The following is a 19,983-nucleotide window of genomic DNA, read 5'->3' as shown; positions in this document are numbered from 1 at the left end:
AATGAGAAAATGATTAATTAAAACGTTTGAACTCACCGCATGAACCTGACCGATAAGCCTTTGTGCGTTCTTCCGATCGTCGGCCATTGCTTCTTCTTCTTCTTCTTCTTCTTCTCCTAGAAAATTATTAACAATTGTATTAAATTATTTCACTTGAACATTTCTTAAATCTTGAAAAAAGAATGGCCATTAAATAAATAAATAAATAAATAATAATAATAATATAAGTACAGTCTGTCTGCAAAAAATAATTATACGGTGTCAAAAATAATTTGCATTTATGCAGAATAATTTTTGTTGTGATTATATTTCAATTAAATTTATTAATTGATTAAAAATAATAATAAAATAAAATAATTTCCTACGTAAAAAATATTTCTATATATATTAATTTATTATTAATATATATTAAAACTTTAATGGCCGCACGTTTAATTCAGTCAAACGTCGCCAGAGGGCTAGATAATATTTTTGAAAAAAATTAATTTTAAAACAAACTTGATTAAATTTACGGAAAAAAAAAGAAAGTAACATAAAACAAACAACAACAAATTTAATTCTTTTTATATATAATTTTAAATATATATAATGTTATAAATAAATAACAGTCATTTCAAATATCAAACACATGTTGCGTGAGCGGCCATTAAAGTATTAATAAATTAAATAATTGTTTTGTTTTCACATTATGTTATTTATATAGATTTTTATTTCATTATATTTCTAGTATATATATATATATATTTTTTTTTGTTTTTATTTTTTTTTATTATAAGCAAGTAAAGAGAGATCATATAACTTTAACATACTAATTCATATACACGTATCTATTCGCTTATACAGAATGCACTTTCTCCTTGCGGTTATGGGTACGTGTATATTAGTCAACGAAATCGAGCACTACTTGGCAAATCCAAAAAAGCGATTTCTTTAGAGTTTCTCGATCGCCATTATAACCAATGATATCGATCACGCTAATTTCGAAAAGTTCCTCTTATTGTCGGTGTGCGCTCATTGCGTTTTATGTATTTATTTAATATCCTATCACCACGTGTGTATACATTATATACTACTATTCCTAGTAGACTGTTTATTATTTCACTATACCTAATACATAGATAAAATGGTTTTTATAACCAATGATCTAAACCACAAATCTTGTTTTTAGTTTTTTTTTTTTTTTGAGTTTCTTTTAACTACACGAAACTGTGTGCACATATAGTCAAAGTTTTTACATTGAAATACACAACGGTAAATATGAAAATAAGATATAGTAATAATATTTCAATGTAAACTAAAATAAAAAAAACAATAATAATAATAATAATAATAATCATTTCTATTAAATAAAAATAAAATGTAAAGAGAAACCCAAGAGTGCGTATTCGTGGGCTTTTTATTCCCAAGACGCAGTGGGACGGAGACGGGGGGATGTTGAAAAGACCGGTAGCCACGTTGCTTATTTAGAAAGTAAAAAAAAGGAAGGATAAATAAAAATAAATAACAACATAAAAAGAAGAAGAAGAAGAAGAAGAATAAACTGAAGGTTTCGCGTGCACGCGATTCATACACCAAGCAGCAAAGAGTGACCGACCATGAAGACCTCGAGTGTCAGCAATGCAAGCACCGATCGCGACATTTCTCGACCTCGAAATGCCTTGCGATGTTCGAGATATCGAATAAGGTGTATCCCTTTTATTGTCAGACGCGAGGACTCTCGTGTTCTGACGTGTCACGAGACTACTGCTACTACTACCTAACTCAAATGAAATACGATATTCTTTACGTATCCTAAAAAAACAAACAAACAAACAACAGTAATCTAAACTAATATTTTGCTAAAAAAAAAAAAAAAAAAACTATCGGATATATTTTTTATAAATATATTTATCGTATCGTGTGTGTGATAAAAATGACCGATTTCTATAAAAATTTATTCGCATAATAATTAAATGATATTTTATTCGATTGGCGAATAATTAATTGCGAATTTTGTCGATAGGTGGCTTTTTCAAATCAACTGATCAACTAAATAATTTAAATAAAAAAATAAAATAATAATTATTATACGAGATAAATAAGATAATATATATATATAATGTAAGATAATAATAATAATAATAATAATAATAAAACTAAATATGAAATAACAAAAGAAATGTTAAGGCGCCATTAGGAAAAGATACACCTATCGAAAGAGGAAACGTTTAATCGGCAAACCACTCTCTGCTATTTTCAGTTAACTTATTTCATTTCTACCTCGATAATACATTACTCGACATTCTCAGTAAAATAATAATAATCATTATTAGTATCTCGAGATATTTCGCAAAAATTGTATATAGAAGTTTTTTTTTTTTTTTTTTTTTTTTTTTGACGTACGTAATAAAAAAACGAGGAGGAGGAGGAGTAGTAGGTGACGCGGGATTTTGATACCGCCATGTTTGTTTGCTCGAATGTTTTATCGTTCGATCAAAATATTGATAATAAATGCAACGTTCGCAAAACTTACAAAAAAAAGAAAAAGAAAAAAAACACAGCCATTACATTTTTCACGAATATACAAACACACACACACACACATAAAAACGAATAATTATGCATAAGGTAATACGTCGAAAAGTATTCTCGATCATTAAAATAAATTACGATCATTTTCAAAGACCCTCGACGTCGTCCATCTTTAAAAAAAAAAAAAAAAAATAATAATAAAAATCCTCGTCCTCAATTTTCTCATTAAACTTTCTTTTATTTTATTATTTTCTTTTTTTTTTTTTTTTTAAGTAACTGCAATATTATCTACAATATCGACTTATAATTAAATTTAAAAAAAAACACCCTATATATATATATATAATTTTATTCGTTTCCAAATAAAAAAGAATATTATGCAATTTATTTAACATCATCGACGAATACTTTTCTGACCCTTGCACGATATACATCAATTTTAAACTTTACCCAAGATCGATCAGTGGTTCTCAATCCATTATTAAATTTGTTTAATATTAATAATAATAATAAAAAAAAAAAAAGAAAATAAATATTTTCAAATCTATCCTCCTAGCATTTAATCGTGAATAATTATTTAAAAAGAAAGAAAAGAAAGAAAGAAAGAAAGCAAAAAAAAAACATGGCGGATCTTTGAAATATACCAAAAAAAAAAAAAAAAAGAAAAAAAACCGAACATTTGGAAGAAGTGCAAATATTTGTACGTGTTAGTTGAAGAGTATTATTCCCTTCACCCTTCCTCATCCATCCCCTCTTCATGTGTACATACCATATATATATATATATATATACCTTCAATCTTCCTCCTACCAACTAATCTTATCAGGTTTGAGCCCATATCTTCTTCGAACAACATAAACCGAACGAATTGCTCGTCGAAAAGTGCGAGTCGATGACGTTTACGATATCTATCTATCTTTCTTTAAAACGTGCTTGAAAAGTAGAACCTGTTTCTTTCCCTCTTACCCTTCAACATCTTTTTTTTTTTTTTTTTATTATTTATTTTTGATGGTTTTTACTAACTCGTTCTATTCCTTTTGAAACACGACGAGGACGACGACGACGACGACGACAACGACGACGATCAGAGAAGAGAAGAGTTCATTCGTTCGTTCGTTTGTACAAACAACAAGATCGGAATAAATGATAAGTTAGGCTAGTTTAACACTTCTATGGTTCGTTCCATAGTACCTACGTCTTTATCTACTTGTGAAATCTTTTTCTAACACGAATGTAAAGTCCATTTTAGATTCTACAGAGATAGATTGTATTTATTGCGAACGGGGAAAGGGGAGGGGGAGCAGCGTTTGATTGGTTGGTTGTACTACGGGGTTCAAAACAATTCATCCTAAAGATTTAACATTTCAAATATATATATATAATAATAATGTTTTGATATACTAGTGTTAGATTTCATGAATTTTCTTTTAAAAAAACATTCAGTTATTTTATGTTGATTGAATAAATTCTTGATGGTTGTTAATTCATTGTATATTTAAGCATTGATTTGATGTTAAATTTACAGATCAGATACATAATATAAATATATATTTTATTTTAGTAGTAGGTTTCTTTTTTTCTTTTTTTATTCTCCTTTTTGATTTAATTTATAGGCCAGAAACATATATGAATATAAAAAGAGTTTTGTTATTTTAAAATACTCGTTACAAAATTGAAAATTAAAGCAGTATGCGAATTATATATTATAATGTATATCAAGTGATATTTAATTTAATTTGTATAAAACAAAGTGAATTTATTAAAGCAACAGGTTATTAATGAATTAATTTATCTATCTGATATATAATAAATATGAATAAATAAATAAAATATATCGAAACAATGCATTAATAATACATATGTATCAAATTTATAGGTTAGAATTATAAAAATGAATAATAACATTTAGAAATACATACATAATGTATACAAATAATAAATTAAAAATATAAATGAATACAAATAAAATAAAGAACACGAAGGAACAAAAATAAACAAATACAAATAAATTAAAAAAACATCATCATCAACGCCTCCGAAGAATCGATGCTCTCCATATTTGTATATCGAATTAATCTTCGAAATGCGCGTGTCAAAACAATTTTGTGATAAAAAAAAAACAAGATTTCTACTAAAACAAAACAAAAATTTATACATTCACTTGTAATCAAATGGTTTTTTTTTTTAAATCTAAAATCAACCCCATAAATAAAAATACGTAACTATTCATTTTATTTCAACATCCCATGTACGATTTTACTATTAATACATATTCGAATGAAATAAATGTTATGAATATACAAATGACTGTCACATCAATCAAACAAACAAACAAACAAATAAAATGCATAATAATAAATGTAAAGTAGTGTACATACCTTGAGCAAATTGATCTCGTTGATAGTAAAGCACCTACAACCTTGCTGCTCCCATAGACGACGATGACGACAAGTAAGATGAGAATTATTTCTTCAGTAATTTTCATTGGCGTCCAATGGAACGAAGATCAGAAGAGTCCGGTATTCGTTGCCTTTTCCAACGTTGAACACGAGAAAAAGTTCTCTCGTATCGAGACACCTTCGTTCTATCTCGACGCATCCCTGCTATTCCTTTATCGTGACAGTAATCAAGAGAAAGATTATTATCTTTCTTATTATCTTTGCACACAATTGTCAGATAGTTTAAACAAATATTATAGCCTCGTGTGTGTGTATGTGTGGGAGAGAGAGAGAGAGAGAGAGAGAATAATTAAAATAAATAATTGATAGAAAAAAATTAATGAAAGATTCACTCGAAAAACATTGAACGGATCTGACACGCGCGAATCTCGGACGATGCGATTTCTCTTTCTGTCTTCTTGAAAGTATCCCCACCACACTTTCTTTCTCACTTCCTCACTCACTCACTCTCTCTCTCTCTCTCTCTCTCTCTCTCTTTAATTCTTTCTGTTTCAATTTTTTTCTTCAATTTTTTTTTGTTTTCTTTTTCTTAATTATGTGGACGGAGAAATACACGCGGCGTTATGACGCGGACGTTGCCCCGGCGTGTGATTAGTTTTAAACGATACTTTTTTATCCGTAATTTGCGGACGGTTATAATGCAAAGGATGGAATCGTCAATACGCGTATTATCGTAATAATTAAACTGTCGTTACGAAGACGATCTCCAATAACAGTACCACGGAACATGGCGGACGCACTATCGTTTGCTTCTCCTTTGCTCTAGAAAACGTTCACACACAACAATCCGGTTACGCTCGACTCCGAATACGGACTGGTACTGATTACGTTTAAGAGAGGTACTTCGATATCGCGCAACTCGAAAGCGCCGCGTAGCGGTAGTCGCGCGAACTAACATTCAAAAAGCGCGCGTTATTCAAATGATACATCGATTGACACGACTCGGAAGTGATTGAGAAATTTTGTATATTTCTGTTTTATTTTATTATTAATATTTCTTTTCTTTTTTTTTTATTTGTGTTGTGATTAATCGAGACTAAGGAAAGACGATTTTTCTTTTTATTCGAGGTATTTATTCATTCTTTGTATTATTAATCTCGGTTTTTATTTTATTAGCCGTATAAAACGATTTGTGCAGATTAGGGTTATGCCACTATTTTTAATTGTTATTATAAACATTATAAATATAGATTACCTTTCGCTTTGATATTTAATATCTTTACAATATTGGCAGTGATATGTTTATGTACACGTAATTAAATCAATTCGATCTGCATCTTCTTAGAAGGAATGCATAACCAAAGATATGAAATACTATATAAATAATAGTCATTGATATTATATTCATCCAAAAATTGTTTTCATCAAAATCATAATATTCTAATACTTCTGATCCTTCGGTCATGCAAGGCAAATCTTCATGAACAATTTCGCAAGCTAAAAATAAATGATGTTTAATAATTTTTGATTATATTAATGATTTATATAAATATGTATAGGTCTATATCTTACATATGTTATGTACGCCTCTCCATTGAATAATAGAAAGAGCCTCCGTTGAATGCAAAAGCCATGAAATGTATCTTACCCAACGTAGATAAATTGGCAATGTACTTTAATCGAATATTTCATTAAAATATTAATTATTATAAAGATTATATTCAATTGAATTAATTTCTATCTTGTAGAAACTGTTATTACCTTAATTTAATAAAAGGACCCATACTGATCATGAGAATGTAATCAAATGGCACCAAATATGCCATAGCTAATGGTACAGAATCAAATGCCGCAGAAAAGAAACACCCTAAACAATGTATTTCTTTACATTGTCAGGTTACATGAAATATATATATATATATGTTACATTAATATAATAACATACCACAAGCAGTTGATACATTCATTGTGAACATAATAACCATTATAGATAAAATCACAGCATCCGTTGTTGCACGCAATCCAGAAAGCCAGTAAACTATTGTTATAAATAATATCGGTTCCAGTATTAGTCCAGGAATCTGAATCGAATATTTATCTTTCATACAACACACACATATATATAAATAAATTTACTAATCAATTATATAAAGAATTTAATTTACCAAAGATAATATTCGAGCTAAGTAATAAAGAAAAACAGAATACATTCCAGCACGATATTCTCTAAGAAACAATGGTAATTCTTGTGGTATCAAAGATAGGGTTGAGTACATTGGAAAAAATGCATTTTCAGAAACTATTATAAAAATAACACCCTGTGTCGCTTGTATTCCAAGTTGATCCAGATTTACTGCACCCACAAAACAAAGTCCAGCCATCGTTGCAACACACTAAATATCAAACAATAATATGCAAATTAATTTAATATTTATTATCGATATCAAAATAATTGATTGATTTACCAATTTCTGTAACATTCTAATCAGCTGTAATGAAGGATCTCTAATAACTTGCATGAAACCACGATGGACCATCCAAAATAATTTCAACCAACATTGCAATTGTTTGCTTTAAATCAAATTTTAATATTTTATCACATACGTGAATAATAAATTTATCAATGAGAATTATTACTTACAAATCGTTTGGGCGTGTAACATCATTTCTCCACTACAAAAAAAAAAAAAAAAAACAAGGAATGAGATGTTGCAATTGAAAATTATAATAAAAGAATAATATTATGTAAAGTTTCTCACATCATAGGTTTTAGCTATATGCAATTCCAATTGTATGTTAACATCTATTTCCTCACATGCCTCACTTGTTAGAAAAGCATCACAAATTCTTTGTGCTGTTCTTTTGCTATTGTCCTCATCTCCAGAAGCTATTGCAAGTGTTGCAACAAGAAAATCAGCAGGATTGTAAGCTTCAGGACACTCGTAACCCTGACTAGAAACAACCAAACATAATCAATCAAATATTAATAATTTAATTAATTTATATATAAAAAGAATACCTTGCAAAAAAACGAATAGCTTGTTCACTGGTACCAGCAAATGCAATTCTTCCATCAGCAACCAGTATAATTCGATGAAAACAATCAAAAATTGCTGAACTTGGTTGATGTATCGTACATAAAACTGTCCGACCTTTTGCTGCAAATTTCCTTAATTCTGATATCAAAACGCTGGCTGAATTAGCATCTTGACCCGTTGTTGGTTCATCCAAAAATAATATCTTTGGATCGGTGAGTAACTAAAAAAAAAATACAAAATGAATTAACTTACAATCGGTATACAAATTTTGAAAATTAAATAACTAAAATATTTTATAAACTAAATGTAAAAAAGAGTATAAAGAAAAAAAATATACCGTACTTCCGTTGCAAATGCGAGCCTCTTCTTTTCTCCACCAGATAAAATCTTTTTATCATCCTTGTCACCAATGCGAATATTACTTTTACAGGTCAAACCAACGTCGCGTAATAAATTATCTATTTTTCCACGAATATCACGATTTCGTGTTCTTCTGTCCAATTTCATTCGAGCCTAAAAAAAAAGAAAAAAAAATATTTGTAAAAATATCTACGAATTCGTCCATGTTCTTCTATTTTTTTGAATTTGATAAATGTATGAATTTAATTCTTGAAATAAATATTATGTAAATATGAACCATAAACCAAAGATGTTCCAAAACGGTCATAGTTCCAATAAATATATCTTCCTGATGCATAAAACCACTGTGGTGTTTCATATAAGATGATCCAACTGGAACACCGTTCACACGAATATCACCGTGTACCACGATACCAGCTGGAAAAATAAAAATCATCTCTGTTACGCTTGGATCTTTTAAAATATCTTTAAAAAAAAAAAAAAAAAATATTCCCAATTATTTCCATACAAATTTTTATTATACTCACGTCCCGTACGAAGTGCCAATGCCGTCATTAACGACGTTTTACCGGATCCGCTAAATAAAATTTAAAAAAGTATTATTAATATCTGATTATTTGAAAAGATAACAGGTAAATAAAATGAAATATTTTACCTGCTTCCTAATATCGCTGTTAAATTTCCAGGTTTAATCACCCCTCGTACTAAAAACAATATTTCAATGTGACAACAATAATAGTTAACGCAGAATATATTTTTTCAAAAAAAAAAATTCATTATATATATATATTTATTTGTTTACCATTATTTATCAATTGTTTACTTATACTTTTTTTATTACGATCCATTGCATAAACGGAAAGTTCACGCCAAAAAAGTATAGCCCTAGATGAATCTTCATTATTTGTTGATTTTTCCATCAATTGATCATTCATGATTATCACAAATATGAATTTATTTTAATTCTCTTAACAATATTTTATTAAACTTTTTTTTTTTAATTATTTTCAAATAATTGTTAAATCTTTTATCCGTACAATATTAATTTCGTATCAGTAATAATTAATGTGATGATAATTAAATTCAAATATTTAAAACAACATTGTCATGTAACAAAATTATCTCATCTCACATGCACAAAAACACGCGCACAAATTTACAAATTATTATTATTATTATTATTATTATTACAATTCGTGTTAAAACATTGTTGTTTTGTTGAAATTATCTTGTAATATGTACTTTGAACTTTCTCTTTCTTTTTTTTTCTATCTATCTTTCTTTCTTTCTTTTGAAACCTTAGAAAAATCCAAGAGCTATCAGAGAGGATGGTAACTTGTCAGCACAGTGTGGAGTACTGAACTGACTACACCATAGTCTTGAAATGCTTCGCTAACCCCTCGATCATATTTGCGGATAGTCTTATAAATTTGAGACGACTTTGATAAAACCAAATGTGTATTGTATTCTTTTTATTACTTTATCATCTTTTTTATTTTTTTTTCTTTCATTTTATATCTCATTAATTGGATTTGCATATAACGTGAGAATAATTGTAAAAATTCATCATAAAATTTAAAACATTTTTTTTTCTTTTTTTTTTTCATTTCTTCTTCTTCTTCTTCTTCTTCTTGTTCTTCTTGTTCTTCTCCTTTTTTTTTTTTAGACTCATAAATACAAATATGTAAGAACATAGAAGAAACAATAGACTTTCACTTGGATTGATTAAGATTAAAAAAAAAACATGAATAAGAAAAGAAACAACTGTATATTCCTTCGTAAGGTGTAAGAAGTCTGAGACTCAGATTATGGTAATTGAAAACCGAAACCTTACACTTACTATATGCCACGTAAGTGTATAAGTATTTTGCGATAGATTATATATTGTAATTTAATAACTTATTTCAATTACCAATCATATTCTTTATCATCGTTTATCTCATTAATGATAATAATCATACGTTTATTTTATTTCATAATTTCAACATTTTTGTCAAGATATTCAAATAATACCACACACAACAAAAAAATGATCATTCGCAATTGATATTAAAATAATCAACGAAAAAATAGCAATCATTACGAATAACATTAATTTCATTTAAGATGAATTTAAGTACGACTGTCTTTAAAAAAAAAATAAAAAAAATAGAACTTCTTCCCTTTTTTTATTGGGTATTTTTTTTTTTTTTTTTTTATTGTGGTCACACGGTGTATATTTGAACCGGTTTGCAACGATACTGTGACATATCAGAGGATAGTTGAACGTCTGTACGGGAAATGACGGTGGATTGTTGCGGATCGTGTGTACCTTTTTTTTTTTTTAATAACACATAGATCAATGCATCACGCACACACGCACGCTCATATCTCTTGTGGTGTTTTATATGTCGGAATCAATAAAAAATGATTATTTTGACAAGTATGAAAAAAACATTTAATTAACTAACATTTCTAATATATTTGTCAATATTTCTAATTCAATTAATATCACTTGTATTATTAATTATTAATTATTAATTATTAATTATTAATTATCATTAGGAACTCGATAAAGTTCATTGCTGCAAATACCAAATTCCGCCATTATTTATTTATTTATTTTTATATATAAAAATATTATATACTTTCTTTTTTATTACATAAAGTATGTATATAAAGATAATATCGAAGAAAGTATCTAAAGGGTGGTTTTTTTCTTGTTGTTTCTTGTTTTTTTGTTTTTTTTTATTTATATTTAAAACGTCTAAAATATAATATAAAGAGTATGATTTAATTAGTCCATTGGTAGATTGAGGCAGTGATACAAAAAATTATTCTTATTATTATTATTATTATTTATATCTAGGACGTCTTGTCTTCGATAATAATGCGATAAATGCTAGAAAACGAAACGCTATGATAAGACAGAATAGAGAAATGATATCCATCCAAAAGTTGTCCTAAAAATACAATTATTTATTAACAATCTTTCAAATTTTTAAATACAATTCTTCAAGTTAAACTTACCATGATCGGTTTTTAATTATTACAATTTTAATATATAATTATATATATATATATATAAACAAATATTGTATTCATTTAAATCTGGGATTAAATTGGAGTTAATTGGGTCAACAATTTGATTAAAAACCGATTACGGTATATTGTTGATAAAATAATTGATTAATACCGGTTTGAAATTGAAAATCTGAAGAACCATACGTCCACTCTTTGGACAGGTTGAATTACTCCTGGTACATTCAATTGTATCTACATCTGCCCATTGATTAATAAGAAGTGCCTCGTTTCCATATCGAAACCATGACAAATACGAGAACCACTCAAAATATGATGGCACAGATCTAACGAAAAAATACATAAATATGAATACTGAAAAAAAAATCTTAACATTTATTCATCCTACGATCTTTTATTTAAAAAAAAAAAAAAAAATAATAAAAGAAAAACAAGACGAATTATTAAAATGCAATAATTCCAATTGATATATTACATTTTATGAATTATTTATATTTCATTTAATGTTTTTATTTATTTCAATTATTTACCCAGCATTTAAGAAAAATCCACCAAACAATAGGAAAGGTATTATCACCGGAGGTCCTATGGATAACGCCATAGAAACATTGGTACTAATACACGAAATCAAATAACCTGAAAATATTCATTAACAAAATTTTCATTATTATTTATATTAAAAATATATTTAAAAAAAAATACTAGGGATGCTTAGCCACTCGTTGCTGTGGCTCACAATCAGTCCAATACACACGTCTTTAAATCAACGAATTACCTTATATATTATAAATTGAGATATAAACTATCCTATCTTTCAAGTTGGATAAAACTGCACACAGTGTGCAAAATTTGATTAAAATCTGTTCAGTAGTTTAGGAGTCCATTGCGGACAAACAAAGTGACACGTCATTTATATATATTTTAAGATAAGAAGAAGAAGAAGATATGATAGTGTGCATAAAATAATACACGACACGTATAATAACATTGTATATGATTAATACTTAAAAAAATAATATGTGTTTTCAAGGATCATATTTCTCAAACCTCTGACATAGTTAATCACTAGGATTTAAAATATATATTATGACTATGAAAATGATTGAAACACATGGTACGTAGTTACTCTACTTACGTTTCAATATTTTTCTTTTATTTCTTAACGTATTGAATTAGCCACGAATAAGGTTGCAATAGAAATTCAACCATCTTATTTAAATTATTGAAACGTTCATTCACTTACCGAATGAAGTAGAAACGTTTGCTACGAGAGTTACGATTGCTACAGTTATAAAAAAATGATCCACAGCGGGATATAAACCAATCATCGGATAAACGATTATGGTAAATATCAAAGGAACTGCTATGAAAATTGGTGTTTCTGCTAATGTTTTGCAAATGAAATAAACGTCAGTGCGGTACATCCCATTCCGATGTTCTCTTAAAAATATCGGCAGTTCCGCACAAAATACCTAAAATTAAAAAAAAAAAAAAAATCATTATTATTACGAAATAGTATAAAAGAGTATTGATTAACAAATAAAGAAGAAGAAAAAAACATTGGAACTTGATTCGTGATTGATTGAAAAAATATTAGCTCTTCTATCATTGCAACAAAGTTTCGTTCACGGTCGCTCATGCAATTTTCTCTTTGATATTTGATATACACCGTTATTCGATATATCTTATGCTATCAATGTAGAGGTTATCGATATATTAAAAAATATATATATATATATAACCAATAGAAAGTAATTTTTCAATTGACAAATATAAAAATGAAAAATCTTACGCTAATCACAGCAAAAACATTTTGGAAAGTCATGTTGGTCAGAAATATAAAAAGTGCACCATTAATATTCATAACACCATCTTGATCCAATCGTTGATGAAAATAAATGACGCCGATTAACAAAGAAACTAACTAAACATAAAACAAACAAATTTAATTTCTTTTTTAATTCCTATGATTGCTATTATCATTCATATTGAAAAATAACCGTACAATTGTTTGCAAAAGGCGAACTTTAATGAGAATTGGTTCTTTGATCACTGATATCCAAGATCTCCACAATACAGCACGAAATTGTTCACACCAGGAAGCTTTGTAAGGTGATTTAGTATTATTCGAATATAATTGTTCTTTCAAGGAATGTTCAAATTCCCCATTAACCGTTTCAGCTTCCAAAGCTATTTTCATTCCATATTCGCTTTTTTGAAACGTATCGCAAACTGTATTAATAGAATGTTTGCATGAATCTTCTCTACCGGGTACTACAGCAAGTACTTGAATGAAATAATCAGCTGGATTGTAATTGCTAGGACAGGCAGCTCCCAATCTGTAATATAATTCATTGTAGACATTCCAATGTTGATCAATTTGATAAACAATTGAACATACGTTTTGAAAAAGTCACAAACTTGCGTAGTTGTACCCATGAAAGCGACTCTTCCTTCAGCCATTAAAAGAATTCTATCAAATAAAGTAAACAATTCTGAGGATGGTTGATGTAACGTTGTAATAATTGTTTTTCCACGTGCTAAAAACAAATAATTATAATAAACATCAATTGTTCTATTTATCAAATGACGATACAATCGAATAATATTTACCCGTCAAGGCTTTTAAAACAGATATAACTTGATGTGCCATAAATGAATCCAGCCCAGAAGTTGGTTCGTCGCAAAACATCAAAGGTGGATCAGTGAGAACTTCCGATGCAAAAGATAATCTTTTCATTTCACCACCTGATAATCCTTTTATACGACCTGGTACACCAATGATCGTATTCCTACACTTGGTTAAAGCAAGCTACAGTGGCAATAGAAAATAATTTCATTAAGTAAAGTAGATAACGATCTAACGATTGAATACATTTGATTATCAAACGTACATTTTATTACTTTGATTAATTACCTCATTAATAACTTCATTCACGCGTTTTTTCCTTTGTTCAAAGGATATATGTTTATCCATACGAACCATCGCTTGAAATAACAAATGTTCTTTAACAGTCAATGTACCAATAAAAAGATCATCCTGTTGTACATAAGCTGTCCTTGATGTTAAAATTTGAGATGATACTTTTTTACCATTGGCTGCCATCAATCCTGAAACTGTGACACCTGGACCAGATCGAAATGTTAATGCATTTAACAAGGTTGTTTTTCCTGCACCCGATGATCCCATGATTACTAACAATTCACCAGGATATGCCACTCCAGATACTACAAATTAATACATAATTATTAAACAATAAATGAATGTATAATTAAATATTCAATTCGTACCATCTTTCAGTATGTGTTTTTGTTCAACAGGCTTTTTACTTTTAAAAAGTGCACTGTCCCATATTTTATCCTTTTTTGTAGTAACGTAAACATTAACATCACTCCACGTGTATGTAATTTTATCATTAGGAGTATTATATAATTGTGATATTTTTAATGATGAATGAAAAATAGGTTCCATGCGTATAATCGTATCTTGACATTCATTTTCAGGTGTAAGTTGTTCATTGTTATCCTATACAAAAAAAAATATATATATATACACATATGAACAATAGTACAATTTGTTAACAACATAATTTGTAATTATATTAAACGTACAAATGTGTTAATTTTCTTGAAATATAATTCAAACAATTATTAAAGAATATATTTAATACGTTGAAAAAACGTATTTATTCTTGATTCGTTAATCAATTCCATAAATCGTTCGATTGTATATTACATGTATACAGATACAGTAATACGAGAAAAGGTATTATATGCATAGAAATAAAGATCATGCTACAATACATGAAACATTTGAAAACAAAACAAAACAAAACAAAACAAAACCAAAAAATCTATATAATCGATCAATGTTAATTTAACGATAAACAATTGTATATGTTTATGAATATTATTTTTATTAATAAAAAAAGAAATAAAAATAAAAAAAAGAAATTATATGAATATATAATAAAAATCTTGTCATTGATATTGCAATAGATTGCTAATATGTTAATATATACACATAACTCCCATTTATGTAATTAAACTAGTTTGTTACGTGAAAACCTATGGCAGAGCGTATAAAGGCGTCTTGAATAAAAATTCCAATCTTTCAAATGATTAAACATAATCAAATTCTTTTCTAAAACATAAGTAGAGTTGCATAATTCTTTTGTTAACTTTTTTTAATATATATATATATATATATGAAATATATACAGGAGGCTGTATCAAAGATAAATTATTCATCAATTTTATCTACGTGATGATAATAATTATAAATTACAAAGGGAATATGATAAAGAGAAAAAAAATGGTGTTAGTTTAATGATAAAAAATGACCCCTCTCTCTCTCTCTCTCTTTCTTTCATTATTAACACATAAAAGGATAACAACGTTGTATGATTAAATTCGTATCTATGAAAGGGTTAACACAAAGATTATCAAATCACATGTAAAAGTGTTTTATTACACATATTTGTTTAATTAAAGTTTTATTTGAAATAATACGAGATAAAAAAATTAAAAAATAAAAAACAACCAAATTAATTGAGTAAAAATAATATGTACAGGAGGAGGTCAACATGTAAGATTAATCCCCCATTCGAAATCAAAACGATTTGTTCAATAATTTTATTATTATCATCATCAAAATAATTTTGACAATTATTAATGATTTCGTAGAACTCAAAAGAACGATAATAATTTGTTCATTAAAAAAATTTGTAAAATGTTAATCATTAATAAAGCAAATATTTTTGTTTAATAAATATTTTATACAATTGCGTTATATTTGCAACAAACAAAAGCAAAACAAAAATAGGAATAATGGTAAAAAGGTATTTAGGGTTGTGATATGTGGTATGTGATCGATGGTAAGCAATAAAAGTAGAGAAACCTTACGTATACAGTAGTAGTTACCGTATGTATGGTATTACATTGTGAAATTGAATTAACTAGTTTATCTTGAAAATATAATACACGTTTCTCTACAAAGATTTGAACTACTACATGAAAAGATAATATAATTCTAATTAATGTCTCTGAGTAAAAGATAATAATGCGTCAAATGATACATTGAAAATGTAAATACAGTAAGTAATATCTTCACGTATAGCAAACAACGGAAGAAAACAAAAACCCCAGACGTTATAAGCGTTAATATAGAATTAGAAAAACGATATGCTTTTACAGTTATAATCCTTCTTCTAAAATAAAAAAAAATATATATATATATATGTATATATCATACGTTAGGATACATTGTTTCTTCGATCGATGGTAAATGATTTAATTTAACTGTAAAATGAAATATAATTTTATTACAATATTTCTTTTCTTCTTTCTTTATTTGATTTTCATATCTTTCTTTTTTTATCAATTAACAAGGATGTATTTTTTTTTTGTTTAAATTATACTTACAAACAAAACTGAATTATAGGAGACTCTTTGTTGTTGTTGTTGTTTATTGCTATTAGAAGTAGAAGCCTTCGATGTTGATATCAATGGTTCAGTTTCTTCAGATGCTGTCATACTGTACCAGGAGGAAATTATCAACAAACTTAGGTAAAATCTATTTTGACTTAAATATTAACAACAAAAGTCACACTAACTAAACTAAATAATCAAAAAACGATATTAATAAACGACATTATCTACGATTGTTCGTAATTCAAAAAAAAAAAATATATATATATATATATATCACCGTATAATTTGTTCATGTGATTGATTTATTATTCAATTTTAAAAGTAATACGAATTTTTCTTATCATCGAACATCGCATTGATAATAAATCTTTCCTTATATAAAAAAAAATAAATACACGCGTTTGTTTAAACAAGTAATATATATAAAACTTAAAATAATGATCTTAAAGATCATTAATTATTCTTTGCAATATTTAGAACAATTTTATGAAAGAGAAACGCGTAGCTGTCACATCAGCTCTCGAGTGTTACTGAAGAAGATGGAAAACCTAGGTAGGTAGGTGTCCCTCTTTAGAACAAGCAAAGAAGGAAGAAAGGAAGGAGTAAAATACCCTCTCAATCCCCCTCACTACGACGACACACTGTGTTCACGCGCACACGTACATATCACTTATTTAAAAAAAAAAAAAAAAAGTGAATACGAATATGAGCCTGATGTGTTTAATAAGTATAAGTAGAAGTATACTGCAACGCAACTGTTGTGTGTCCTTGTTAATATTATATAAGATAGTTACGAACGCGCAAAAATATTTACCACTACCACTACCACTACTACTACTACTACTACTACTACTAATACTACTACTACTACTACTAATATTACTACTATGAATATAAATCAAATCACATAGATCAAATTTGGAAACTAAATTGTATAACACAATTTTCTTACGTATTTAAGAAAATAATTCATTCATAAACTTATATATTCTAATATAAATATAATAAATTAATAATAATAATAATAATAATAATAATAATAAAAAATAAACAATTTTCTATATTCCAATAGCATCCGATCATACATCGTAATTTTTGTCGACGTTCGATCAATGTTTTTTATTTATCATTTACATTATTTTTCAAACAACCGATTTTTTTTTTGTTTGTTTTTTTTTTTTTAACATCAACGGCTTTTAAATATAAAAACAAAAAACGTGTTCCTTTTTTTTTTTTTTTTTAATTATTTTTCATTTTGTTTTTCTTCTTCTTCTCATTCATCAACATAATTTTTTGTTTTTTCTTCATTTGGTTAACACCCAACTTTTTCTTTACTTTCTTTCACCACTTCTTCTTCTTCTTCTTCTTCTTCTTCTTCTTCTTCTTCTTCTTCTTCTTCTTCTTCTTCTTCTTCTTCTTCTTCTTCTTCTTCTTCTTCTTCTTCTTCTTCTTCTTCTTTCAGTTTTAATTGCAATTGCAATTGTAGTTCGCATTGTTCGTAATGGCAACAACAAATGTATTTAATTATGATTGTCATGAATATCTCTACGGATTTGTGAGATATTCCCAACGATTACGAGATGACAGTAATCGTTAAACAAACGTTCGATCGGGAGATTCTAAATCGTTTGATAGAAAAAAACATAATTAATGTTCAGTCCACATATTTTGTTTGTTTACTTTAGTTTTGTTTTGTTTTGTTTTGTTTTGTTTTCTTTGAAAAGGGCCATCGTTAGAATTCTCAAAATTCGCTGGTAGGAAAAAGCATTAGATAAATCATTGCTTAATTATTATACATTATTAATAATAATAACGTGTGTCTCTTAAATAATATGTTTCTGCTTAAGCTTAATTTAATGCATCCCTGTATAAAGAAATAAATACATTCGATTAGACTATTCGATTTATACAAAAAAAAAATAAAATAAAATAAAATAAAAAAAAGAAAGGAAATTGCTGACACATTTGCAATAATCTTCCAAAAAAAAAAAAAAAAAGTCAAGTGTATGTTTAACAACAATGATAATAACAATTATTTATCACGAACTTATTTTAAGGCTGGATGAGGGGAAACAAAATAAAAATATATGAATAACTTACATTTTGATAACGCAAAACAAAAATAAAAATTAGACTTGTTCCTTATGCACGCCTGCATTAAAAAAAAAAAAAAAAATACAAACAAAAAAACAAAAAGAAGTATAAAATTCTTTTTCTTTTTCTTTTTGGCACCTAAAACGGTCGCCATGTCGACCTAGAGCGGCAGAAATAACCCTGCTGGTGATTGATGATGATGATGATGATGATGATGATGATGATGATTGGTGATGATGATGATGTTGATTGTGGTGGTGGTGGTGGTGGTATATCCGCTTATAAATTTAATTTATATTTTAAAACATAATTTTTGTTATGAATAATAAATATTGCTTTGAATTATCACACTATCACTGACTATTGCATAGTACAATTTATATTAAGAAATAATTCTCAGAAAATGATCTGTTTTTTTTTTTATAAATAATAAGATAAAATATTATCGTTATTATTATTATTATTATTATTTATTATTAATATTATTATTATTATTATTATTAATTTCTGTACTACTGTTCAACTACTAAGTAATAAAAATACAATAGCTTTATTTTTATTCTTCTTTTATTTCGTTCTATTTTATCGTTCTTAACCAGTTAAGCGTATTTGACGACTATATCCGTCATGAGGAGAAGATGTGACAACATTTTCTATTATGACTATGTCTATTATTCGTCATGCGTAAAAAGTTTGTTACAATTTGTCGTTTAAATTGTTATTTTGGCGAAAATTAAATTATATTCGTAAATTTTAATATATTTCAAATGTTTAGAGGTGAAAAAACAAAAAACAGTCAAGAATAAATTGTTAACTTTTATAAATATTCGATCATTTTTTTTTCTCTAATTTTTCCTTTTATTATGTATAAATATATGTTCATATTAAGAAACTGTGTACATTACTAATAAACAAAACAACTGTTCATTTTCTAAAATAAATAAGTCGTCTTTTTGACTATCCAATAATTTGAACAGCGGCACTTACTCAGTGTTTGACGACTATATCCGTCATCGCTTGATTATCGCGACACACACCAGAGCGCGCGCTCTGCGCACAGATCATCGCCACACTTAACTGGTTAAGGTTTTTCTTTTTTACTTTTTTATTTTTTTTTTTATATACTT

At 27.4% G+C, this 19,983-nt stretch overlaps 3 protein-coding genes across 6 annotated transcripts in view; all 3 read right to left on the bottom strand.

The window, feature by feature from the left end:
- RhoGAP19D (Rho GTPase activating protein at 19D) overlaps positions 1–5,767 on the bottom strand; it is a 41,626-nt gene extending 35,859 nt beyond the window's left edge. Inside the window, 2 exon segments of the mRNA XM_015326370.2 lie at positions 37–116; positions 4,890–5,767. Of these exon segments, the coding sequence (XP_015181856.2) occupies positions 37–87 (51 nt within the window). The 5' untranslated portion in view covers positions 88–116; positions 4,890–5,767.
- Positions 5,313–9,896, bottom strand: LOC107069243 (protein scarlet). 2 transcript variants are annotated; one of them, XM_015326392.2, is made up of 14 exons: positions 9,111–9,896; positions 8,964–9,012; positions 8,836–8,885; positions 8,586–8,725; positions 8,291–8,461; positions 7,930–8,168; positions 7,670–7,862; positions 7,552–7,583; positions 7,376–7,481; positions 7,076–7,303; positions 6,856–6,991; positions 6,672–6,777; positions 6,483–6,583; positions 5,313–6,407 (listed from the first exon to the last, which is right to left on the bottom strand). In XM_015326392.2, exons 1-14 carry the CDS (start codon positions 9,241–9,243, stop codon positions 6,232–6,234), a joined length of 1,860 nt encoding a protein of 619 aa, XP_015181878.2. In that variant the 5' UTR covers positions 9,244–9,896; the 3' UTR covers positions 5,313–6,231. The 2 variants fall into 2 exon arrangements, with proteins under 2 accessions (XP_015181878.2, XP_015181881.2); XM_015326395.2 differs by having other exon boundaries at positions 8,586–8,652; positions 8,964–9,246.
- Positions 9,897–11,060: 1,164 nt separating this feature from the next.
- Positions 11,061–19,782, bottom strand: LOC107069242 (eye pigment precursor family transporter white). Of its 3 annotated transcripts, none has more exons than XM_015326387.2 (12): positions 17,040–19,782; positions 16,754–16,865; positions 14,621–14,855; positions 14,247–14,557; positions 13,943–14,141; positions 13,731–13,869; positions 13,335–13,668; positions 13,122–13,253; positions 12,573–12,801; positions 11,860–11,965; positions 11,484–11,655; positions 11,061–11,250 (listed from the first exon to the last, which is right to left on the bottom strand). In XM_015326387.2, exons 2-12 carry the CDS (start codon positions 16,862–16,864, stop codon positions 11,143–11,145), a joined length of 2,076 nt encoding a protein of 691 aa, XP_015181873.2. In that variant the 5' UTR covers position 16,865; positions 17,040–19,782; the 3' UTR covers positions 11,061–11,142. The 3 variants fall into 3 exon arrangements, with proteins under 3 accessions (XP_015181873.2, XP_015181876.2, XP_015181877.1); XM_015326390.2 differs by having other exon boundaries at positions 17,374–19,782; XM_015326391.2 differs by lacking the exon at positions 17,040–19,782 and adding an exon at positions 16,584–16,630 and having other exon boundaries at positions 16,754–16,854.
- Between the last annotated feature and the right edge of the window lie 201 nt (positions 19,783–19,983).

This window comes from Polistes dominula, unplaced genomic scaffold (genome assembly GCF_049000335.1).
Source record: "Polistes dominula isolate Pdom_NZ unplaced genomic scaffold, Pdom_raw_medaka contig_21, whole genome shotgun sequence".
In the NCBI taxonomy this organism is placed as follows: domain Eukaryota; kingdom Metazoa; phylum Arthropoda; class Insecta; order Hymenoptera; family Vespidae; genus Polistes; species Polistes dominula.
This window is presented reverse-complemented; position numbering and strand designations above follow the sequence as displayed.

Bases quoted from the DNA above. Each gene is read 5' to 3' on its own strand.
- LOC107069243 (XM_015326392.2), bottom strand. From the start codon at position 9,243: ATGAATGATCAATTGATGGAAAAATCAACAAATAATGAAGATTCATCT. The intron at 9,013-9,110 runs GTAAACAAATAA...TATTGTTTTTAG, and splicing joins TAAACAATTGATAAATAATG to TACGAGGGGTGATTAAACCT. The intron at 7,304-7,375 runs GTAAATCAATCA...TTTGATATTTAG, and splicing joins TTAGAATGTTACAGAAATTG to TGTGTTGCAACGATGGCTGG.
- LOC107069242 (XM_015326387.2), bottom strand. From the start codon at position 16,864: ATGACAGCATCTGAAGAAACTGAACCATTGATATCAACATCGAAGGCT. The intron at 14,558-14,620 runs GTACGAATTGAA...ATTAATTTGTAG, and splicing joins AAAACACATACTGAAAGATG to TATCTGGAGTGGCATATCCT. The intron at 13,669-13,730 runs GTATGTTCAATT...ATTATATTACAG, and splicing joins GTTTGTGACTTTTTCAAAAC to ATTGGGAGCTGCCTGTCCTA.